Here is a 24817-nt window from a genome sequence, read left to right as displayed (position 1 = left end):
TTTGATGCTCGTACTGTTAGATGATGAACTATTCATCCGGTACGTCACTGGACATACACACAGTACACATGGCGAGATAAAAAGGACACAAGTCTGCAAAACGAGAAAATTGGCTCAAGGGCAACATGAGGAATAAATATCAGATATCAAGACCTCCCTCCCCAATTTGTAAAACCACACAACCATATTCCGTTCCGAATCTGTCTGTCTTATCCTCCTCCGACCCCCCTTTTGTTTGCACACACTCCTTCATAAATACATCGTCATTTTTGTTGGGCCAAACAAAGTATTAGCCATCCATCCAGTTTGCCTTTTTGTGTCAACCATGAGCGTCTTGAAATTCCCTCGTCAACTTCCAAACACAGAACGCATCCCATTTGTGCTTTCATTTCCCCCCCTTAACAAAGTCTCGGGTGTGGGCATTCTATCATCTCGCCGATTGGCCTCAAAACTGACAGCTAGGGGCATTTGCGTCCATATTTTCAACGCATGACCCTTTTTATGCTGGGAGATGAGGACATCAACTGTGTCCTTATTTTCTCTCTCTCGTTTCCGAGCCACTCAACATTAAGAATTGGAGCACACCAAAGGGGACATTAGAAGAAGGTATAAACACAATCATGAATAAAAAGGCATGGTGAATCCCTAGGCCGGAAGACGGTAGAAAATAGTAAAATAAAAAAGAGAAAAAGTGCCCCCTATCTCCTCTTCTTTGAGGGAGGCCACATCTGTCCACTCGATTGGTCAAATGGTCTATGGGGCAAAGGTATCGCGTGTGAAATGCGTGCTCAAACTTTTAGTGAAAACGTCGCATGAAAGCCTTGTAAATGCAAGAAAAAAAACACAACCCCGCCGAGTCTATTCCCCCCAAAAATGCAGAGACACCGAGAATAAAGAAATGGGTCTTTTTATTCATTGTCCTTCTTGTCGCTAGCAGGGACTGCCTTTGACATGAGAGGCGAGGGTCCAGCAGACGGAGGGGAGGCCGGGTGGTCATTATCCATAGTGGCTAGCAAGCTAGAGGGAGAGAAAAAAGGATCAGTATGAGGTGTGTTTGGTAGGGGGAGAAGAGAGGAGCCGGGAATGCTTACCTGAAAGCATTAGAGCTTGTTGGGCCAGGAGTTCCAGCGCGGGACGAGCTGTTGGAGTCATCGCCAGGACGACCAAGAGCGCCACCTGGTCCAAATCGGCGTCCGCTGTTGCTACGAGAGGACAGCATAGATGCGGGGCCCAGGGTGACATTTGAGCTTGAGGTTCGGTTGACAGATGAGCCCTTCAGACGTCTGAGGTCGTCCATGCCAACTTGGTTGCTGACGGGCTGGCTGAAGTTTCCAGAGAAGTTTCGAGCATCGCCACGGCCAACAGGAGGTCGGCCTCCAGGGCCACCTCTCTGGGTGGTTCGTGCCGCTTCCTGAGCCTTGGCGGCTTGTGCAGCTTCGGCCTAAATTAATCTTGGTTAGTATTTCCATAGTAAAGGAGAGAAAGGATAAAGGGGGGTTGAAACTCACCTCCGCGCGAACCTCGTCCAAGGTCTTGGGGCCCTTGTTGGCCTCCTTGGACACCCAGCGGGCTCTTCGGAGATCAATGACATCCATGAGCATGAACTTCATACGGCTCTGTAGCTCGGGTAGATCAGCCATTCCCTGAATACGCTGGAAGTAAATGTCCATCATAGGACGGCCCTTGTCGGTCTCGTCGAGGTTGGCACCAATAGTGCGGAGCAGCTTGCAAAGTGACTCGATCTCGGCCTCGTCGGGAATTCCCTTATAATCGACGAGCTTGTGTACACACTCGTGCATGATACGCTCAGTAAGCATGCCCAGCTTGAACAGCTCTCCAATGAACTGAACGAGACCAAGGCCTCGTCGCTTGGCGGCGGCGGCGGCGTAGTACTCATCAGACAGCATAGCAGCCTCTCCAGTCTTCTTGTCGGCGTCCTCTTCAGGGGCCTCGGGCAGGTTGGATGTCCAGCCACGCTCGAATTCCTCCTGGCATCGGTTCAAGAGATACTTGCGGAAGAGGTTACCACCGCTGACGACGTTGCCATTCTTGTCCTTGATGTTCTCATCGCGAATATCAGGGCTCATAGTCTCAAGCATGCGCTTGCAGAACTTGGCGTACATGGAAGCCCAGTGAGCTTCGTCGGTGGCCTTCTCAAAGGTGAGCTGGATGACTTGGCGCAGCGTGCGTCCATCAGATTCATCCTTTGACTGTGAAGCAATGAGGAGGATCTGGTCCGCAATGCGGTCAAACTTCTCTGGCGTCATCTTGTTGAGAGCAGCCTTGACCTTTCGCTGAACCGTCTCAGGGTCCAGGAGCTGGCCAGAGCCAGGCACAGGAGCGGCGGTAGGAGCCTTGCCAAGGGAGGAAGCCTTCCAGCCAGTAGCCGAAATGGTAATGGGCTTGACCTCCATGCCGGCAGTAAGAGGCATGGTCTTAGCAGCCTGGGCTTCCTTAGCAGCAATGTCGTTGCGTCGGCTACCACGAGTGGATCTGCTGGACTGGCGCGGAGAGTTGGGCATGTTGCGCATGTTCTGGGAAGAAGTGCGAGACATGGAAGAGGATCCAGGGAAAGCAGTGCCGGGACGCTGGAAAGACGCCATCGGGTTGACCTGGGGCCGCGGCAGAGTGCCACTGGCAATGGCCATGCGGTCGGCAGATGTGGTTCCTGGAGGCAGAGTGCGTCCAGTGGGAACGCCAAACGTGCCGCCGGGGAAACCGCCTCCACCACGAGATCCTTGCCTGGCAGAGCTGGGGGTCTGGCCCCGCGATGCAGATCGGTTGCCATCACCATCACCAATCAGCTGCTTAATTTGCTGGCCGAACTGAAGCGAAGGCTGCTCAGTGAAGACCTTCTGGAACTGGAGCAAGAAGGCAGCGTCGTATTTGAATGTCTTGCCCTTCTTCGCAACGGCGGCATTGAGGGCCGGGTTAGGAGACTTGATACCCTCGGGGTAAATGTCTTGATCCATAACCTGGAGGAAACGAGCCGACTTCAGAGACTGGAGAGCAGCACTGGGCTGAGGTGGCTCCACGGCGCTGGTCTTGATAGGGGCCAGGTTGAGAGCGGCGGGCTTGGCGACTCGCTTTTCCTTTTGGCCGGCAGCATCGGCAGACTTGTCGCCAATGCTCATGTCGGCGAGCTTATCAGCAACAGACTCAGCAGACTCGTCCTTCTTGCCCTGGTCATCACCACCAGTACGCATCTGAGCAAGGGCTTCAGCAACGGAGAGAGACTTTCCAGAGGACTCGGCGGCTTCTCGTCGCTTCTCCTTCTCTTCTTCGAGTCTCTCCATCTCGCGTTCCTGCTCGCGCAGCTTGCGGTCCGCTTCTTCGGCATTGGACTTTTTGTTGGCTTCCTCAGCGGCCTTAGCAGCGGCCTTCTCAGCATCCCTCTTCTTACGGCGCTCTTCTTCCTCTGCCTCACGCTTGGCGTCCGCTTCCTCCATCTCCCGGATGATTCGCTCAAGCTCTTCATCAGCAGTCTCCTCGGCAGTCTTGGCCGGCTCCTCTGCTTTCGGGGCCTCCTCAGTCTTGGCAGCCTCGGCAGGCTTCTCAGGGGCTGGCGTCTCGACCTTGGCGGGAGCCTCCGGTTGAGGCTCGGGCTTAGCCTCAGGGTTAGCCTCCACCTTGGTTTCGGCAGGCTCTACCTTCTTCTCCTCGGGCTTGACTTCGGGTGCTGCCTCGGGCTGGGCCTTGACCTCTGGCTTGACCTCTGGCTTGACTTCGGCCTTTGGCTCCTCTACCACTTCCTTCTTCTCCTCTTCCTTGGGCTTGGTATCATTACCGGCGGCGGCCTTAGCAGCAGCGGCTTTGATCTCAGCCTGGATCTTGGCCTTCAACTCGTCCTGGATCTCCTTAGCTGTCTTTGACGGCGATTGGCTGTCTGTGCGGGTGTGAGTGGGCGTGTCGAGCTTCTGCTGGGGAGGAGTGGATGTTGCGACGACGGGAGGAGTCTTGGTCTGGTGAGTGCTGGGCACGGGAGAAGCCGGCTGCTTGAAAGTTGAAGTATCGACAACCTCGCCAGCAAGATTCTTAATTTGAACCGCGGCACTCTTCCTGGGCTTGATAAAGCTGTTGGGCTTTGGCTGAGAGTTCAGGGCTCCGGGATTTGATGAGACAATAGCGGGCTGGCTAGGCTGGCTGGCGCTAACCGGTCGCTCAGGCTGCGAGGGCGATCGGGACATGCTGTGGCTCTGCTGGTGGTAAGTAGGGGGGGCAAACTGCTGGTTGTAAGCTTGGGTGTTGGGCTGAGGAGCCATGTATGGCATCCCGCCGGGGTAGTACGGCATGGGCTGGCCAAACTGCTGCGGGGGGAAACCGAAAGTCTGATTCTTCCATGTTAGCCAGAGTTCAAAACCTCCGTTTTCAGGAGAAAGGTCAAGCGAAGCTGGATGGCTTGGGGGGTTGACAAGGGGGACAGAGGGAGGAGGGCAGTCCTTTGGAATTCCACTAGAAACCGGACGCATGTTGTTCTTTTCGTGACGCCACATTGTATCTGCACGCTGGCCACTGCCAACCATACGATGTTGATTCTGCTGCTGCTGCTGTTGCGGTTGCTGTTGCGGCTGCTGCAAAACATCGCTGGTACATGGTTCGCGCGCGGAATTCAAGGGGCGTCCCGTTTGAAGAGGCCCGTCGCGCTCACGACGACCCTTTATCTTTTTGATACTGGGCTTTAAATTCACTTTGGTTGCTACTGCAGGAAAGGGGTACTGTACTTGTTGCTGATGAGGAGCTGCCATCGGTGGCGGATAGTGATATGCGGGGGGATTCTGCATGGCCATGTTGGGCTGCATCGTCGCGGGAGGCATATTCGGCGTGCCGGGGAGCGAAGGGTTGAGGGTTGCGAGAGCAGGGCTCCGAGCAGGTTGAGGCGAGTTCGGGTAGGGTCGAGTCATGCCGGGCTGGAAAGGAGGAGGCATGCCGCGGTTTTGGCCCGGAGGTCGGAACTGGTTGTTGGGAGGGAATCCCATCTGGTTGTTGAACTGAGTGGCATGGGGGTTGAAGGAGCCTCTGTTCGGTCGGTTGTTCTGAGGGCCAAAGTTGCCACGGCTGCTGTCGCTCTGGACGGAATGGCTCGACTCGCGGCGGAAGTGTGTGCCCTGATTTCCCAGGGTCGAGTTGGGAGGCACAGAGCCTTGTCTCATATGGCGCTAGAAGCATTGTCAGGTTAGTTGTTGTGATCGAGTTGGAGGACTAAGTTGAGGGTTGGAGCTTACATCACCGTCGCTACCAAGGCTGCCAAAGGTCATTTGGTTCGTTGGCTGCTGCAGGCTAGACGGAGGTCGGCCACCGCTAGCAGAGGGCTGCGGGATAGGAGCAGGAGAGTGGGCGGGGGAGGGCACTCGGTGGTTGTTGTTCGCATCGGGGACCGGGATGGGAGCAGAGTGGCCGACGTGAGGAGTGCTGTGTCCCATGGCGGGCGAGTCGTAGCCAAACTGGATGCCAGACTTGGCACCGCCAATGGAGCCACCATTGGCGACGTAGCCGCTAGGGCCGTTGGCAGCCATGGTGACGGAGCCTTTTCGAAGGTGATCGGGGCCGGAGCCGTTGAAAGAGCCACGGGCGACGGCCGGGACTGCGGGAGGAACGGGCTGTTTGCCGTTTACTGGAGAAGGCGATGAGGCCGCCTTGGCATTCTGTGCCGTCTGGGCAGAGGAGCCAACCACCAGGGGGGCGTTGGAGGTGGGCGCAACTACAGGCGCCTGAGCGGACTTCTTTGGCGCACCTGCTGCGGAGGCATATGAAGTTGCCGTAGGAGCGTTGGTGGTGGTCGCCGGGATCGGAGTCTGCTGGTTCGCAGGCGACGTCATATGGGGAGAGGCGATTCGCGATGCGGAAAACGAAGGATTGGTTGGTGTTTTGATTTTTGATTTTTTTTTGGTCTGGTGGCGGGGCCAAAAGTGAGGGCCAAAAAAAAAAAAAAAAAAAACGAAAGCCGGGACGAGTTTTCCGCAGATCTCGTTGAGACGATCCCTGAGAGATGAGCTCTCTGAAAAAAAGACTGTTCTCGAAGTAAATCAAGAACACAGCCCAAGAGAGGATATTGCTTCGTTCGTTCGTTCGACCGGGAGGCGAGCCTGGCTTGGTCGAGACGGAGAGCGACAAAGAAAGCGACCGGGTGGGGGAAACGACCGTAGGCTCTGGCTGGCTACGATCCCGCGCGGCGTCCGAAGGAAAAGGAGAGCAATGAAATCGATCTTCTGTTACCGAAGCTGCAGAAGACGCTCAATGCTATGAGGAAAAAGGACCAGGTGAGAAGGGAGATTCCACCGGCCACTGGATGATTCTGGAGTGGTGAGGGTTGGAGAGGAGGTTTTCTAAGAAAATTTTGGGCAGCAGGAATTAGGATATGGATGTGGGCGGAAGGGGCAGTGGCCACTAAGAGGAGGGGTGTGGCGCTAGGGAACTTGGGACTTTCTTTCCCTGCTGCACGCCGCTTGGGGTTTTTTCCAGCTTTTTTGGTTTGGAGGGGTTGAGCGGGAAGCTCCGGGTACTTGAGGGATGGCGGGTGGTTTGCGGGCGTGTCAAGTACCTAGACGGTACCATGTAATGATAGCGGGTGATATTCTGGTATCTGACTTGGTAATACCAGAGAAGAAGAAGAAATGTGAGAGCGTGTTTGTGTCTTGGTATGATTTTGATGTTTGACTGCAAAGGATTCTGTGTGAATGAGGAAGAAGAAAATGTATCGGGCTGGCTGCTCTTGATATGAAAACACAACTGCTTCTAACCGCCACTGGTTGGCAGGGCAAACAATGAACTCTCCTTTACACATACTGTACTATAGATAGCAGACAAACAAACAGAACTTTGTCCGCATCACGGAAACTCAGCGCCGCCAGCATCTCGGAATCTCTCCACGGCCAAAAGTGTATTAGGTAAACTGTGCCTAACCTAAAACAAGGCGGAAACAAACTCTTGTTCACTGCTCGTCGTTGGTGACGCACTCTCTTTTGAACCATTACTCATGTTCAGGGTTTACAAATGCCACTTACCCAGTAGGAGGTAGTTCATGGTGGCATTACGTCGATCCTGTCATCCATGTCATTTTTGATGGCTTGGGATATACCGGAGACTAAGATCGCTTTACCTCTTATTTCCAGGACCACAGCACATACCGATCTAATAGTCCATCTACCTGTATGATCTTCTAGAAATTATTCATTCAAACTGCTCAATACATGAAAAAGCATGATCCTTTACTTGCTAAGCAAATCACAGGGAATGGATCGTCAACGACAAGACGTGGGCTTACTTGATATTATCAGCACGTGACTTTAACTTCATCCCGCAACCCTACGACTCTACGGCATCAAAGTCTTGAATACATATCATAGAAACGTCCCAAGTTCTCGTCTTTAACAAACTCTCAAGGGCCATGGGAAACAACCATCTCAGTGAATCATTGCTGCATATTCTCCCCTTAGCACAGCCCATTCATGTGGCGTTGGTGCCTGCGGAGGAAGCCATCCCCAGGATCCCCGTCTTTGAGACAGAGAATCACATGTGACATTCGCTGTTGGGCACTGACTCATCGACAAATCTTTTGTGCAGGACTACCTAATAAGTAGATTGTTTGGCAATGCCCTACATTGTTTTCATTTTAGTCATTCCACTTTAGAAGCTTTCCACAGAGATGCCGGGGTTTCTACCCTTATTTCCAAATGGCGTTGTCGGCGTTAACAAAGCGCGGTTTATACTCCGGGCTCCTGCACAGTAGCTGGGCCACGTCAACAACAAAGCCACCATCCACGGCTCTGGACAGAAGGAGAAGATAGAAACCAGGTCTGAACATGCATAAAAATGCATGCTGCAGTTTCATATTCCATGAACAGCGCTGTACTATGCAGTCAGCTCAAGGGAGATTCCCAGGCTACTCTGCCGTGAGCGGTGTGCGAGCCCGCGGCGTTTGTCTCTACATGCAGTCCCAATGCTAAATTAAGGTCCCTTTGTACCTTGCTTTTTATCGTTTTATGGTTTATATTTGTATCAACATCTTTGTGTCCAGACAATGAGATTTCTCAATATGAAAGGAGCATATAATAGGTATCTTCGACAAAGCAGAAATTGAGTTTGAAGTTGGAGTGGCTGATGAGCTGCAGTACTGGGTACTTGGTACCTGGTTCGAGCTGAGACGGCAATTCTGCTACTTGCACTTGGTTCCCGCCATTCCGGCGCATTGGTACGTACCTATTCATTGTACCACTACGCCACATTTTGTTTTGTTTTTCCGTTCCTTTTTTCAGCTTTCCAAGGTGATCTCCACCAGGCCCAGCAAAAAAAAAAAAAAGGAAAGAAAGAAAACAGCAGAGGGGGGAAACAATAGCTACGGGGCGGTTTGCTGACGGATTATATCTTACTCTGTACTAGAATAGAGCATCTCAATGCCACCAGTGGGTAAGGTACAAAGCATCTTTTCATGCAGGGTTCATCTTCTTTATCTGTAGTATGATACAGATATAAAGGGCATACCGCTGAAAACCCTCACATGCAAAAGATAATGAAATCTGCTACCCCGTCCAGCGAAATGAAAGGTGACATTCAGACATTCAAAACGTGCGAAATCCATTCAAAAACCACCGCCCAAAGCACCAAAGCAGCCCAATCACTGCCATCGCCCGTAATAAGCGCCTTGATTAGCAGCCCGCTAAACGGGCCATTTCATTTCACCACATGCAAACGCAAAAAGAGGGAAGAAACTATTTTAGTCCGTGTACCCCGGGGTGTGTCTGTATGACTCAAAAAAAAAAGTTTCCTCCCTCACAGCGCTCAACATCACTGGAGCTCTTTGTTTTTAACGAGCCATGTGCGAAATCCACTCTTAGGGCACTGTCTGTAGTTGGTGATATCAAATGATATTGTTTACCTAGAGCATTGTTCAAGAGGTAGCTTTGTTGAACAGGTTTACCATCATTGAATACAGAATAAATAAAGACAATAAGCGTTGACCAGAGCCAAAAGGTGGGATAAATATAGCGCACATCTACCTTACCTAGGTATCAAATGTACAATGGAGAATACCGTCACCCGCCATGGATCTTTTTGCCTATACCACCATCAGTTTGCCAATCCCCCATCCCAGTCTCGGTAGTACAAATCAGTTGGAAAAGTAACATGCATGAGGCCGCCCGCCCATCAGCTGATGACAATCCGGGATCCTCGACATCCTTTTCGCCGAGACAAATAGTAATTCCGAAATGCCGGCCCTAGAGTGCTGTGCCTGTGCTCTTCGTGATGCCTCACTTTTGGCCAGTAAATAGGGTGGTTTGATGTGAAATATCAATAATCCCCAATATTCATAACCTTGATTAAAATAGGAATATCAACGCATACGCCTTCAATAACGAAAACAAGCGTACTATATCATGATCCACGTCCCTTTCCATCTAAACTATTTACTCCCGGGTAAGCATCTACCTCTTCAGCCACCAACAGCTATATCAACTAATAAGGTACTGTCCATACCAGAACCAGAGCCTCACCTCAATTGTAGATCAGTACCTAAGGAGGTAATGCAAGAAGTCCAAAAGATACAAAAGAACGCAAACCATCACCGCAAAGAAAACGATAACGATACTCTTACAGCGTTGCACCCAGACAATCTGCATGTCGCAGATCACCCGCTTCCTAGTGACCAGTGACGCACTTCATCTCATCCCCCACGCAACCATATCAAATCACATGCACATCTTCGCCAAATAACCTTCGCATCAGAAATCTTCCATCATTTTGCCATAGTCTAAATAAAAAAAAGAAAGGAAAGAAAGCATGTCCCTCCAAACAAAATGTGCAATTTCATATTCTCGATACAAACCCCCCCCTTAAACACCCCCCTTAAACACCCCCCCCCCCCCCCCCCCCATCCTCAATTAATCCCTTGTTTCTCTTTTTTTCTCTCTCGATATATGTCATTTCATTTCTATGCTCTTCGGAAACGCGACGCCTAGTTCGCCTCTCCCTCTCGAACCTCAAGAATATCCGGGTCCAGCGTCTTTTCATCTTCCTCATCGTAATACCCCTCTTGCCCATCTTCCTCCGCCTCATCAATCGTAGAGTCCATCAGCACGCCCTGCTCTGCCTGCAGCTGTTGTATCCTTGTATTCGTCATCTCAAACACATACTGCCCAATGTGCTCGACGCCCTCCATGACCACTTCTCCTTCCACAGGACCATCTTCGTCCGTGCTTTGCCGCTCAGTTGGAAACAGCTCTCCCGTCACCAACATGAGTTTGTCTGGACGCTGTAAAAGCACATCAAACGCTGGTCGGAGCTCGGGACAGGCTTCAAACACTTCTCGGCGTCCGAGGACGTAGAGTCCTAGTCTCGCTCGAGAAAAGGCCACAGTCATACGACGGACATCGCGAAGATAGCCTACTCGCGACGTGCGAGTCAGAGAAAGAATAATGTCTAAGAAAGCAGCCATTAGTGTCTAGTTATTCGAATGTTCAATGACAAGTATAAACTTACAATCATTTTGCTCTCCCTGGTATTTGTCGACTGTAGCAACAGCCTTGGGGAGACCAAAAATAGGGTTTGCGCATCGGTGGGCAAGTACATCCTTTACCAGAGCCCGTTGACCAGCGTATGTTGTGAGTATGGTGATTTTGTCCGCAGGATATCCGAGAAGTCGCATATACTGATAGATGGCCACCGCATACTCAGCTTCGCCGAGGTTTTGAATAAAGTGCGGTGTCGGTTCAGCTTCGCCACGCCCCTTATAATTGGGAACATTGATGAACTGAAAGTCATACTTGAAGCCAGCATTTGCCCGCAAGAACTCTGGGTTAGTCTGAACATCGGGGAGGTTGTCGAGCTTAGGATAACGCCACTCGTACAGCTTGGCAATAGAGGGCCGAGCACGACCTTGCTGGTCCAAGGTAACAGTTGGCACGCCCAGTCGAACTAGTCGTGAGAACAGCGACTGCTCCAGGTTGGCATAATGACGGAAAGCCAGACTCTGGATAACCGGTGAGTTTTGGAAGTGGTCACCACATAGCACGATTCGCTGCAGTGGCAACTCGCCGTCAACGGGTTTCTGCATGGCAAGAGGAATAAACGTTTCAATCTCGGTGATTTGAGCCGCTTCCTCCATGATGACGTTGTCGTAGTGGAATCCAAGGGCCGCAATCTCACCCCTCCTGATTGCTGCATGAGTCGTGGTCATTGCAATAATCCGGGCTTCGTTGGTGAGGAGATAATTGGCCTTATCCTTCTCACGACGAAGGATCTCAAAAGGCCTAATATCTGCCAACTCGGAAAAGATTTTGCTAATGTGGCGGTAACAGCCCTGAGCAATGCCCAATACTTGTGCTCGGTCTGCCTCCGGCGGGAACAGGGGCTGGGGAGCGTCCGAAAAGTAGGAGTGAAAGGGAAAGTTTTGCACAATGTCAGAGGCAGTGGATGCACCAGACTCCGCTACCAGAAGAAATTTGGCCCAAGCAGGCTCAACGTAGGCGGCGTTGAAGTAGCCTGCGGTTTCGGCCGAGTTCTCGTGCGCTCCTGGAGCCCCCAAGCTTGCTGCGAGCTTCTTTACTTCATACAAAAACCTGTCTCGGTTGTCCAAAAACGATTCAACACGTCCGTATTTGCTGAAGCTGCCTTCAGTGTCCAGATCTTCCTCACCATGACCAAGACGCAACAAATGTCTCTCATCGATATCCAATGCAATGATTTTGGCAAAGAGCTGGTTGAGAGCTTGGTTGCTGTGGGCAATGAGTAGTGTCTTTTGGTTTGGAAAGTTGTGATAGATGTTGTTTATGATTTGTGTGGCAACGTCTGTCTTGCCTGTACCCGGAGGTCCAACAACCACAGTCAACCCGGGCTGCGATCCAGACATGATGGCCTCGATTTGAGCCGGAGTAAACCGTACTGTGTTCTGCTTGGGTGCGTCAATGGGGTAAGGTCCATTATTGGGAGGCAAGTAAGTTGAAACTTTGAGGGTTTCCACTTCCGAGAGCAGTGCTGGTTCAGCATCGCGCCGTCGTTTCTTGGATGGCTTCCCGCTCTGGGGTTCCTCTGTTTTATCGACGGCTTCAAGAACGTACGGAGGCCCAAAGCTTCCGGTAACATTATCGTCAGGTTCGACCGTCTTGCCAGGTAAGCTTTCGACTAGATGCTGCCAGCCTAAAAAGGTATCCCTGTAATCAATCGTCTTGAGCCTGTTGGGCAGATTTTTGTAATGTGCGCCGGCTGGGTCGCCATAACCTAAAAATACTTCATGAAGCCATGTAGGCAGTGGCATTTCTGACAGGACAAGAGTACGAATGGCTTCCAGAACCGGCTTGAAATTGTTTTCTCTTTTATTGCGTCGGAGAAGCAGGTTAATGCCTGCATATACGTCAGGCTTGCCGGCTGCCGCTTGCTCAGCATCGTGTGCGTACGTTGCTGAATCCAGCTTCAACTGGATACGTCGTCTCTGGTCGAGGCGCTCACCGCCTTCCCTGGCATGGCGACCTCTGTCATCGGTGATGTGAACCACTTCAGCAGCTCTCACCGTCAAGACACCAGCCTTTTCAGCCTCTGACTGGGCCGGTTTGCTACCATTTGCGGCAGCTTGGCCGGCTGAAGGGGAAGGGTGTATCGCTAATAAGAAGACGACATCGCCAGGCCGAAGAGTGTCCCATTCCCTGCGCACACCGTCTCCTAGGCGTCGAGCATCGAAAGACACTTCGGCTCGAACAAGGGATGGCTTATCATCTCCAACGAGAGCGGGGACGACTTCCAGTATTGTTGGTTTGGCAATGGGCATGGCCATTTTCGAGAAGCCCGCAAAATGAGTTTCGCCGGGCCGCCTGACTTCCGGGCGAAGACGACGCAGCGCGGCCTCGATGTCCTTGCGGATTCCGTAAAAGGATTCACAGCGATATAACACTAGTGCCCTCCAAACAAAATCACCAACTGACAGATATTGAAGATTGAGCTTCGGCAGGGCCAGGGGATGTGAACCATCGTAAGAATCCGCCCGTTGAAAGTTGTCGTCAAACAACGTATCTTCAGTCGGGACTATACTTATTCTCCGGGCAGTCTCCTGGAAGGTCTTCTTCCGTTCAAAGGTAGTAAGGAGGAATTCAATGAGAAATTTGCGGTCAATGGTCAAGTTGAGGCTTTCGGGATATGCAGACCTAAGATCCAAAAGATTCACCAAGTCGAGCAGCTCATCATCGGTGAGGGGATCAAGATGTGATATCAATTCTTCTCGCTTGTCAATGGACCCGTAGTTTGACAAGGCCAAGATGGTGAGTTTGTCCTTGAAATGCTTGAGAGCAATTCGTTGAAGCTTGCCCAACAATGAGCAATGCCGGTCAAATGCCTCTGTTCGGGTGAGTTGGATGCCACTCTGGTCATCGATGGCGAAGAATGTGTAGTGAGAGAGCAGTGCATGGAGGTCACGCAGCAGAGCGCTGCCAGCATCGTTGTATAGCGGAGACAGTCTCATCAGAGGAGTGAGATGTAAATCATGGACCAGGGCATTCACGTAACGCCGCGTTGGCAATTGGCTTTGCAAGTCAGATATGAACTCGGTAAATCGTTCGCAGTAGAGAAGCGTCTGGTCTATAGAAACAGATTAGCTTGGCGAACATAGGTAGACATGAGTATTTCAGGTGCCTATTGACGTACCTGATTTGCTGCTTTCGTTGTACAGCTGATTGATAAAATCAAGGATAAGGGTGTAAAGCCATGAACGCTCAAATCTCAGCCGTGCCTTGGTAGCTTCGTCTGCGGCGTCATATCGCTTCTGAGCAGCCCTCCAAGCCTTTCTGAGATGGGGCGAAGAGTCAAGCTGGGCTTCTTGACGCTTCTCGGTGGACAGGTTATGCCAGATGCCAATCGACACTAAAGGAGCGCATTCTTTCCTGACAATGGTACAGTCTAGGCTCTGGAAGGCGTGGATGAGAAAGCAGAGGAGGTGTGTTCGCAGCGTCGTCGACAATGTTCTGTCGAGGGTCATGGATAGGATGCGGCGGAAGAGGGACGAGAAGTCGTCGGGCCTCTCTTCAAAGATTTCTGGATTGTACCGTAAGTCTCTTGTCGGACACAGCTCAGAAGGGGACCACTTCTGCCAAACTTACTCCATGTCTCGAGGTGCTCTCGTCTCTTGACGTTGCATATTAACGCCAGTATCAAGACGTGGTAATTGGACGCTTGCTCAGAATACCCAGGCCACAGATAGCTATTCCACCGCGTTAGAACTGATTTCACACACCGAATCCCATAAATTTTGAAGGCAGCCATACCTCTCCAACGTCTGCAGACTCTCCAACAGCAGCAGCAGCTTATACGAGAAGCCATCCTGCTCCAGAACGTCCCAGATGCCCTGCTTGATGACGTCGTTCTTGACCTTGACCTTTGCCGTCTTCTTGCCGGGTTTCAGCCAATGCTGCCGAGCAACCTGCACAAAGCGATGCTCCTGCTCCTCCACCTCTGCTGGCGTCGGGCGGCCGTCTGTCGTATCTTTTGGCGGCTCGCGTGTGGCCGCAGCTCGCCCGCCAGAGCTTTTGGATCGCTTCGCGTTAGGCATTGCGAGGGTGTCGCGTCATGGGCTGGAAAAGACTCGATGGATCGACCGGCGTTTGCAGGACAAGCTCGTGCCTTGAGCTTGAGCTTTGGTGAAGCTTGAGACGGGACGGCGAGGTCATACAAAGCGCAGCCAAGTTGAGAGTCCACGCCTGGCAGACGGAATTACTGGTCCCTGTGCATAAAATTTCAGCCTTGCGCACTGTGGGCCCGCTGAGCAGTAGCGGCACAGGTATCTTTTCGCGGCTAGTACCTGTTTGCCGGCGCAGCCACCGCGGCAATTGCTTGTACCTGCAGTGGCCTGGAACTACGGGGGCCATCAGCGGTCCTCAGCCTTCCCATCTCGCATCTTATCTTGGAGCCATTCGCGACGACTTTCTCTTGTCATCATCTCTGCTCTATAGCCTTTTGTTTGCTGGGCAACGCGCTCCGCCTCCCTAATATCGCCTCTGCCGAATCCACCTACGTTTAATTCATGATCCGTCATTTCGATTAATCTCGGCTTCGCTGCATTCAAAATATCTTCGCTGGGCAGTCAAGCCATCCGTGTCGAGCTCCAGCCAAGCTTGACGGCCAACCTTGTGCCTCTTGCGCGGCTGCTTTCATCATGCCAGCTCTCGATATAGAGAACCCAGGCGTCGAAGCCGTGGGCGCATTCGGACGGCTTCTCACAGAGCTTCTGGACGAAGCCTCAGCGGCAAAGCAAACGACAACCATCGAGCCTGCTCTCGCGAAATCCGACTTTGCCAACATCCACGACCGAGTTTCTTCTTCGCTCACCCGCCCCAAGAGCGCGGGCAGCACAGAGAACAATGCGCCTCCAGATACCCTCAGATCACGGCAGTTTGCCCTTGTAGAAACAGCGGCTCGCGATTTCTTCAGCAAGTTAATCGTAAGCCGAGAAGCAACCTTTTGCCCGCCCCATACGTCCAACACTAATCCATGAAGGCGACAACTTCAATTGATAGCCCAGAATTTGTGAAGATGTGGAACCTGCTGGATATTCTTTCAATACTCTCCGATGATGGCCAATGCGACCCCGCGCTGCTGTTTTGGCTTGTGGAAGAGCTCCTCGACAGCCAGACGATTGCGGGATGTCGCAAGATATTCGACTATCTTGAGTCAAGACGAGAGCGCATCACGGCCAAACACTTCAAGCAGAAGAATCTTGTGATTCTCCGAAGCTGCAATGAGTTGCTGCGGAGACTCTCACGCGCTGAGGATACGGCTTTCTGTGGAAGAGTATTCATCTTTATGTTTCAGAGTTTCCCTCTGGGAGACAGGAGCTCTGTCAACCTTCGAGGAGAATACCACGTTGAGAACGTGACAGTGTTTGAAACAACAGAAGATGACGACAGTAAAATGGAAGTCGACACCAATGATACTCCAAAGGAGCAAGGCGATGTCAAGACCGGCGCAAAGAATGGCGCGCAGGATTCAAGCAAAGCCCTCGATCCTGACACACTTTATCCTTTGTTTTGGTCTTTACAAGAGAGCTTCAGCCAACCCTTGAGACTATTTGATGCTGGTCACTTTACGAAATTCAAGAGCAGCTTGGAATCCACGATAAGCGCGTTCCAGGCTATCCACGAAGACAGCATATACTCCTCAAAGTCGATGGAGAACCTTAAGCGGACGTTGAAGCGGAAGAGAGACGACGACGGAACCGAGACGCTCCCGGAGGCGTTCAATCCCAAGTATCTTACCAGCAAGGACTTGTTCCAGCTTGAGGCAAGTATCGCGGTATTACATGCACACCCCCTTGACAATATCTAACAGCCAGACCACATACAGATCAGCGACCTCTCCTTTCGACGACACGTTCTCGTGCAGGCTCTCATCATCACAGACTTTCTCTTATCCCTATCAAAAGAAGAAAGGGAGAAGCGAACCAACATCAATGTATCCAACAAGTCGGTCATTTATCCAGACCAACTCAACGAGGAGAATGTAAGAGCTCTATCCTATGTAATCTCCCCTGCTCGTATACTTACCCTCCCTTTAGACAAAGTGGGCTACCGACATGAAAAAGGTAATATCAGATTATCTCAAGCAAGGAAGTGATGGGCCATACTTTTTTCGCATGGTAGAAACAGTGCTGGCTAGGGACAAGAACTGGGTCTTTTGGAAGATGGCCAGTTGTCCGCCCATCCAGCGCGACCCGGTGTCAGCTGCGAGCTTCGTCGAGTCAAAGGATGCTGCGCAGAAGATGGCGACGAATAAGCGTCTGAGACCAAACCCGTTGAATGCCGTGCCGCTCGACTTTTTGGCAAACGAAGACGAAGGCTCGGCAATGGAGGAATTAAAGTCTGCGGAACGCTATCAGTTGCCTGAACTTGATGGATTCAAGAGCAAAATTGCGGATGACGACTTTGAGATTGACATGCCGACGAATAACGAGACCAAGGCCGCGGCTGTTGCGGGCAAGGCGAGCAAGAGCTGGAGAGCCCTTCGGATAGCGTCGCGGTTCAAGCTGGCGTCTTTTGACAAAATCGACGACCCCAAGAAGATTAACATCATTTTCGAAGACGACGTTGAAGGGGACGAGGATGAGGAAGATGCTGAGCCGACGGCCAGCGAGGAAGACATGCCTAGCAATCGCGATCCGATCATCCTATCTGCATCCTCTGGCGTTGCAACATCAGCCCTGAGGGAGAAGCTCATGAGCGAGCACAAGGGCGTCTTTGCTCCTGTCGTGCGACATGCTGTCCGTGAGCCCGCAGAGGACGAAGTCAATGGCAAGACGTTTCACTTCGTCAAGGCCCAAGAGTTCAATCAGCTGCGAGACGGCGATCGGCTCATCGAGTATGGCACTCGTGACGGTGTAGACTATGGCACGAGCACAAAGGCCGTTGATGCTGTCGTCGACACGGGCAAAGTTCCCATCGTTGAGCTTGATCTCGAGGTATGTACACATATCCCCTTATTCCTCTTCTCCCTTTTTTTTTTTCATGCTTTACAACATATCGCTAACTCCTCTAGGCCGCGCAATTCGCCAAAGACATGGACTTTTCAGCACGATATATCTTCATCAAATCTTCCTCCTCAGACGTTGATGAAGAAAAAACCAAGGACCTCTTCGACACTATCATTGTAGATGACGGCGACGTCGAAAAGACTGCAGCTAGCATTGGAGAATTCATTTTCAAGGGAGAAGCCGATGCAGAGACCAACGGCGATGCGAACATGGCCGATGCCCCGTCTGCAAATGGCGAAGAAGAGGCGTGAAGAGATTTTTCTAGGGAGAGGAAGGGTAGGCACAATGGATACATGTACGATGATGGCGGGATTAGGATTTAAAAGGGAACTTCGATTTTTGCGTTATTGCCTTTCAGAATGGCTGCATGTTTCAAATGCTACAGAGCGGGTCTAATACCCAAGGGCGTCAAACTGGGATACATATGATTTCACCATATAAGACGGATTAAAATTTTATCACATAAGACGGACAACAAAGGCACAAGATTCTTGTTAAGAGTGGAATTGGGCACTTTGCGATTAATAAACAATCTAGCTAAATACACAAAGTCCGGTTGTTACACAAGCCCGATACAAATAAATCATGAGGCAACAGAGTCTCTGATAAGATCAATCCCGATTTCTCTGTACCATTTCCTTGGCAGCTTTTGAGGCCTCTTTTTTCCTGCCACATCACAAGTTCCAATCTAGTACGTGATGGTGTAGGATAAACAAGAGACGTGTCTGCCAAGTCAAAAGGAGGGCGATTTTACTCGTCCTCTTCCGAGGATTCCTCCTCAGAAGCCTCCTGGAGCCACTTGATAAAGGGCTCGGCAGCCTTGCGGACCTTGCGAGAGGTAGAGACGTCGACGTACTTCTTGCTAGCCTTGGAGCCCCAGGGGACGACGACCTCCTCGGTGATGAGGTCGTGGTGGTAGTACAGCTGCAGGATCTTGACGACCTGCTGGATTATGTCAGGGTTCTCCTTGCTGAGGCCGCCAACCAGGCGCTCAGTACCACCAAGCAGGGCCTTTTCATGCTTCTCGGAAGTAACAAACTGGAAAAAGAGACATATTAGTAAATTGGTTAATTAGAAAACAGAAATGCTGTGTGAAACTAACCTGCTTGAGCATGCTGGCGCGCTTGGGAATCTGAGCCACAATGTTCTTGTCAAAGACGGTCTGCACCAGAACCAGGACAGTTCGGTGCTTGGCCTCGATACCAAGCTCCTTGGCCTTGACATAGATGTTGATGGAATCAACCTTGTCAATGCCGCCCTTTTCTTCAGCCTGCTCGGCAATCCAGTTGCCGAGCTCGTCGTAGACGGTGTTGCCACCGCCCTCGCCGTCCTCATCCTCGTCGTCGCCAATGTTGAGCTTCTGCTTGAGCTCGCCGGGGAGCTGTGCCTGGCGGGCCTTGACGGCCTCGGCGCTCATGTCGACAGCCCATTCGTCGTCCTTAACCTCGACTTCGGCGCTGGTAGCGGCAGTGGTTGCCTCGGCCTGCACCTTTTGGAACTCGTCATCGCTGACGTCGCCGTTCTCGGCGGCATCGTTGGAGCCATTCTCGGAGCCATCTTCGCCACTGCCGTGGCCGTTCTCCTTGGCATGGCCGTTCTGCTTTGCCTTCTTGGCGGCACGGCGCTCGGCCTTGTCCTTCTTTCCCTTCTTGGGCTGGTTCTTGAGGATGAATCCACTAAGCTTCAGGCGGAGATCAACGTCGGTGCGTTGACCACAGGCCTTGCAGTCGAGCACGATGTGATCGTCTTTGATGACAACGTCGGTCTCAGGGTTCTTGCACTTTTTGCAGAGAACAAACTTGTTGATGAAGCCATCGAGGTGGTCCTGCAGCTTTGCGGCATCGTGGGCGCCGTTGATGATCCAACGGTCGTCCTTGGGGTCGATGTTGGTCTGAGCTCCCAGCTCGAAACCAAAGTACTTGATGACATAAGAACCGGGGCGGGCAAGAGACTGGGCGACGCTGGACAAGTTGACGACAACGGTCTTGATACCGTTACCCTTGCCTTCAATCTTGGTCTGGAGGCGCTCCATCTTGTAGCGGTAGAAGGCATCGCTGACATCGCGACGAACGTTGACGAGAGCCATGGTGACGGTTGTAAAAGGGTGGCAGAGTGAGATGCTTGAGGTTTGTCTGTGGGGATTGAATTGACGAGGGCTGGAATTATTCCTGGGACGGAGGTATAGGCATTAAGAGGCTCGAGACGGTATATTGGCGCCGGATAGAGCGGGCGAGTCGAGGACCAAAGGGAAGCTGAACAACTCAACAGTTATGCGTACTGGACATAGGGCGGACCGGACAGATTCGCGATTGCAGTGGGACAGGCATGAACTCGGATCGGAAATCGAGGGGAATATCAACCGTCAGATCTAATATCGGGACTGCTAGGTTTCCGCGGTATGCGAAATAACTGCAGCGTGAAGAAACGTCTGGATACGGAGGCGGAATCGTGCTGATACATAAACAACAATGTACCGGCAATGAGCTGCTAAGTGGGCAGAATGCTGGTGGACAGACAATCTAGGAGATTGGCCAGAAGAGCAGAAAAAGACGAAGAATGGGGTCTCTTGTCTGTTCGACTTTTGATATTTTTTTGTGTGCTGGTAGCTGTGGAGGCGAAGAGAAGAAAAAAAAGAACTGGGGGGAAAAAGTGCGCTGCGACCGGCTAGACAGTCAGCAGGCCTGGCAGATGGCTGGATAGCGGGCGAGACAAGATGCTCGGGGAATCTGACAGATGCAATCTCTGGAGAGACGACGAGTTGTGATGAGGGGAAAAGGGAAGAAGAAGAAGAAATGTCAAGAGGCTGCTGGGATTTTGAATCAGGCAGAGATTCCAAGTGGGGGCAGAGTTGTCAGCAAAGCGGATTATTTTTTCTTTTTTTCCTTTTTTTTTCGTTTTGCTGTGGTGAATCACGGGCTGGAGAAGGACCAAGGAAGCCTAGTGGAAGGAATCGGAGGCTAAAATCCGGTGCGCTACAGTACAGGTACCGAAACGTTAAACTGGCTGGGCGCTATCGTCCGCTAAAGCAGCGCCAACTGGACAGCCTGGACCACTGACAGCACTGACAGCAGGGCATCACTTGCGTCTTCAGCGCGTTGGTGCTGGGGCCCTTTAGCGCTCGACCGCGTGTACCGGTACATGTGCGTTGTGCAGACGCAGAGTGCGTGCATTAGGTTCGCTGGCTCGGAGAATCTGCGGCAGATGCGGCATAACGAGCATGTCCGGGCCACCGAGGATAAACGTGTGCTTGAATGCGCTGCTGGGACTGGCGGTTGCTCACATGCAGTAACTTGATACTACTAATAATAAATGCAAGCCTTGGGGGCTGTCTGTAAAAAAAGTTCCAGCGACTGGCTGCTGCCCCACGACTTTATGTTACGGAGCTGCAGGATGGCACGAGGCATGGCGGATGGAGCACAAGATGGGATCATGCTTGTGCCCTAGATTCTTGCGGAGAGCCGGCCGAGACGCACATTTTGAGCTATTACGTGCTTGTGATATAGCGGAGACAAAGATGGAACAAGATCATGCCACTGGTACTGGGGCAGAGAGAGAGAGAGAGCAGAGACTACACAATTCTTACATGGAATGTTTCTACTGAGCATACTACCTAGTAGGTAACTCAGGGCCACAAGCGACGCCGGACTTTGGACTTATGGCCCGGCTTTGAGATTTAGGTACACATGAGTACAAGTACAGGTACCGAGGCATCTACAGTGTTTGGTGTCTGGTATTTGCATTGCAGATCGATGCTCAACTCGGAGCCAACTGCAGCTGCGTTCTGCATTCTCTGCTGGCATTGTGGCATTGTCGCCCAACCAACCGAGCGGTGCTGCCCTGATATTGCCCTCGCATTGCAAGTGGTTGCCGTTGGGTATCTAGTAGACATGTGATGGCGTTGATGTTGTGTCGTCTCTTGGGCTTTCCGTAATACTAGAAGCATGTGGTGCTACCATTAACGATCACTGCATGGTACATGTACTTACATATAGTATGTATTGCACGCCCACTGCTGTCACCGACTTCTACAATCATTGCATGTGACTTCAAGCTCTTTCAATTGTTCATCTTTCCTGATTATATCTTACAACTTCACTTTTTCACCGTCTACATCAAGCGGGTGAAATCGCAAAAGGCACTTCTGCCCCAGCGGCCGTGCCGAGATGAGCTGGTCCGACATGGCCATGGCCTCCTCCTGCATGGACTCATGCGGCGTCGTGCTGAACTTGGAATAAACATCCCGCAACAAAGTCTTCATCTCGATGAGAGCCAGACTATCAATCTTCAGTCAGCCACTGTATCCATTGTCAAATCTTTCAAAGAGCACGAAAAACTTACTGCTTCCCGACGCAGCCCCTTCCTCCATTGGAAAAAGCAAACTGGATCCTCCTTCGGTCTGCATCTCCCTCAAGCTCCAGCCAGCGCTCAGGATTAAACACATCTCCATCGGGAAATATTTCGCTGTTGAGCCGATGGACCGAATAGGCCTGGCAGCTCACAACCGTCTTCTCAGGCAGCCAAAACCCATCAATGGAGCGACCGCCCTGAGGCACGTACCGCGGCAGCGACATTGGGATCGGCGGGAAGCACCGCAGACCTTCACATACGACGGCATCGAGATAGGGCAGCTTGTCAAAGGGCGTCTCGGGGTTCGCTCGCAACTCTGCGGCCAGTTTGCGCTGGATGCTCAGCGAGCGCGGCTGCGACAGCTCCCACAGGAGGAAGCATAGTCCGTCGCCCGTGGTGTCGATGCCCGCGGCCATGTGGTCGAGGCACTCTGCTGCTTTGTCAATGTAGTCGAGGTCACCTGTCTTTTCGTCGAAGCGGCTCATGAGGGTGAATGAGGCCGTGCCGCTGAGCTGGCTAGTCTCCAATACAAAGGCATCGGCGAGGGGAGTTTCTCGGGGCTTTGCAAACAGATACAGCACTCTAGAGAACAGACGATGCAAAGTCGGGGCGTAATGCGAGATGAGGCGATCTATGGATCCTGTTAGTAAGGGCATTCGGCTTGAAGAGCCCAAGGGTCGACTTGCTCTGCAGGCTGTCGTCTGCTGCTACTTGGTGCATCATCTCCTCGTCTTCCTTCTTGGTGATGCAGTCGGTACCGTAGGGATGGAACAGATGGTGCGTAATGCAATCGCAGGCATACGCATGCAAGGCTGTGACGGTCAGTATCAATTCCAGATTTTCTAAAGTCATTGAGACAAACCCATCTAAAGAAACGTCTTGTCAGCCTTTGTCTCTCAATGGCGTTTGATATATGGCCTAGACTTACAAAAATGTCCGATACACCTCCTGGAGTAGAAGCACACCGCCGAACAAACTTGGAAGACCGTTCCTGGACCCCCGCGACTGAAGCGCTCTTCATGACGTTGCTATTAGCATAACGGTCGGCGAGAATCCTTTTACGTTTGGCATGCTGATCCATGTTAGATGAGTCGTATTGACAATAAGACTATCAGCAAGAAACATACGTCTGCCTTGTTCAACGTGGTGAACATGGTCCTGGAGAAGAACATCACCGGTAAGCCATTTTGATTCTAGATGTTAAAAGACAAGATCATTGCCTCACCTCCTCCCATAGATCTTGAACAGATCGTAAAACTCCGTCTTATCATACCCGCTGCCTCCGGAGCAGTAAATCTCCTTCAAAGCTTCCCAAGACGTGAACGACACCTCGTTGGGTGCGATGCGGACAACGGGCCCATATTGCTGGTGGAGTTGATGGATGTAGACAGTCCTGAGGGCCTTGATCTCCTTCCACTTGAGGACCAAGGAGGTGAATTTGGACGCTGTCGGTCCTGGGATTTTACTCAATGGAGATGTGAGGCGTCGAATCAGGTGGATGGCAAATAGCAGGGTTGCTGCCGCTACTAGGGTGATGGGAGAGAGCAGCAGCATGATGATGACTGGATTCGTTCGTTCTGGCTACCGTGGACAGAAGATAGAGGCTTCATCCATGAGGAACACATCCAAGTGATGGATGAAGAGTAAATAATCTCAAATGTTCTTATCATTGCAATCTCGAGCTTAGTGTTAAACTCACAACCTCCGTAAACGGCTATCGACAACCCCGCTAGAGCCGCGATTCCCCACGAAACCCCGCAAAAGACAGCCAGAGAGGGCAAACCAGAAGCTCTGGATATGCAATTGGTGGTGATGCGCCTTTGCCGTTAATGGACAATATTGTGAGAGCAAGGCATTGGTGTCTGGGCATCGCATGGTCCGGTCAACTTTTGTCAATTCAGTGGCCATGATGTGTGAATATGAAGCTTCTTCCCTGCCTTGCTCTTTTTGGGCTTCATGGTGTGCCTGCTCCCAAGGTATGATGCTTGAGACGAGCTTCATCTTCAAATTGTCAGTTCAAAAGAGAAATGGATTCCAATTCAGGGTAGGCGGTAAGCCGTAAAGTGTTTGGAAACTGCATTGACGAGTAGCGGTAGAAAGGACATTTGCACCGCCGCACTCAATCCATGAGAGCTCCAGTTGATGGAGTCCTGGACACTGCGTGCAACTCGTAGGAGATGGTGATACCACGCAACCTGAGGTCGCACCACCACTATATGCATAGATTAGGTAGGTAGGCGCAAGAAAGGAAATTAATTCGGATCCAGATCAGATTCATTTTTAGAATCGGGTTGTTAAGCTTTGCCTCGATGCAACGATACATCGGCAGTCTCCACCATCTCTCTAGGTACCTGATGCCAGACGAGTGCTGAATCTTGATTTTCAACAACACGAAATAGGTGTTGCTGCTCCATAGTATGCATGCATATGCACCTCAATGTGCTTGATTTTTGTAAATCGCCATCGTATTTCGTATCTCGCACATCATTCATCCATTTACGAGATGAGGTACTTCTGATTTGCAGATGGAAAAGTGCATGTGCATGTGAGGATACAATGCCGATGGCTGTGTTCGCGTTGCTATTTATACCTCCCGTGCATGAGCTCTGCAGGGACATGCAGGAGGTCGGTCGACACGATGCGGATGCACGATGATGTCCGTTTTCGTTTTCTTATCTTCAGCAATGGACTGAATTGGACACGTTGCGGCATGTGATGGAATTGGGAGTATGAAGTTAAGTTGGAAGAAGCAAGTGGCAGATGGGGATCTGCAAACTTGAGCTCCCTTTTGCTTAGCACCAGCTCCGTAGGATGCAGAGCTCAAGCTCCGTGGTAGCGGACGATATCAGCTAGTTCAGGGTCTTTGGTATAGAGACACAGAACAGACAGGCTTGGGTATGGGATGACGGAGTATCTGTACCTCTCAATCGGGCCGGATGATTGGACTGGATTACCTGAGAGGTACCTAGCAGT

At 51.5% G+C, this 24817-nt stretch overlaps 5 protein-coding genes across 5 annotated transcripts; 1 reads left to right on the top strand and 4 right to left on the bottom strand.

Annotated features, from left to right (window-relative positions):
- Positions 1-908: 908 nt before the first annotated feature.
- T069G_04959 (MIF4G domain-containing protein) lies at positions 909-5816 on the bottom strand (the record flags this gene model as incomplete). The annotated part of the gene is made up of 6 exons (XM_056172169.1): positions 909-1017; positions 1092-1441; positions 1509-4088; positions 4155-4475; positions 4521-5156; positions 5223-5816. The coding sequence occupies 6 exons, from the start codon at positions 5814-5816 to the stop codon at positions 909-911; spliced, it is 4590 nt and encodes a 1529-aa protein (XP_056029027.1).
- A 4133-nt stretch (positions 5817-9949) lies between these two features.
- T069G_04958 (AAA domain-containing protein) lies at positions 9950-14524 on the bottom strand (the record flags this gene model as incomplete). Its single annotated transcript, XM_056172168.1, has 6 exons — positions 9950-10413; positions 10474-12302; positions 12387-13557; positions 13624-14010; positions 14076-14176; positions 14241-14524. The coding sequence occupies 6 exons, from the start codon at positions 14522-14524 to the stop codon at positions 9950-9952; spliced, it is 4236 nt and encodes a 1411-aa protein (XP_056029026.1).
- Positions 14525-15127: 603 nt separating this feature from the next.
- Positions 15128-17748, top strand: T069G_04957 (THO complex subunit 1 transcription elongation factor domain-containing protein; the record flags this gene model as incomplete). Its single annotated transcript, XM_056172167.1, has 5 exons — positions 15128-15412; positions 15469-16251; positions 16315-16470; positions 16526-17425; positions 17503-17748. The coding sequence occupies 5 exons, from the start codon at positions 15128-15130 to the stop codon at positions 17746-17748; spliced, it is 2370 nt and encodes a 789-aa protein (XP_056029025.1).
- Positions 17749-18247: 499 nt separating this feature from the next.
- Positions 18248-19583, bottom strand: T069G_04956 (domain found in IF2B/IF5 domain-containing protein; the record flags this gene model as incomplete). Its single annotated transcript, XM_056172166.1, has 2 exons — positions 18248-18535; positions 18600-19583. 2 exons carry the CDS (start codon positions 19581-19583, stop codon positions 18248-18250), a joined length of 1272 nt encoding a protein of 423 aa, XP_056029024.1.
- Positions 19584-21581: 1998 nt separating this feature from the next.
- Positions 21582-23398, bottom strand: T069G_04955 (cytochrome p450 domain-containing protein; the record flags this gene model as incomplete). The annotated part of the gene is made up of 6 exons (XM_056172165.1): positions 21582-21771; positions 21836-22475; positions 22531-22686; positions 22769-22916; positions 22972-23002; positions 23070-23398. 6 exons carry the CDS (start codon positions 23396-23398, stop codon positions 21582-21584), a joined length of 1494 nt encoding a protein of 497 aa, XP_056029023.1.
- Positions 23399-24817: the final 1419 nt, after the last annotated feature.

This window comes from Trichoderma breve, chromosome 3 (assembly GCF_028502605.1).
Source record: "Trichoderma breve strain T069 chromosome 3, whole genome shotgun sequence".
Lineage (NCBI taxonomy): Eukaryota > Fungi > Ascomycota > Sordariomycetes > Hypocreales > Hypocreaceae > Trichoderma > Trichoderma breve.
This window is presented reverse-complemented; position numbering and strand designations above follow the sequence as displayed.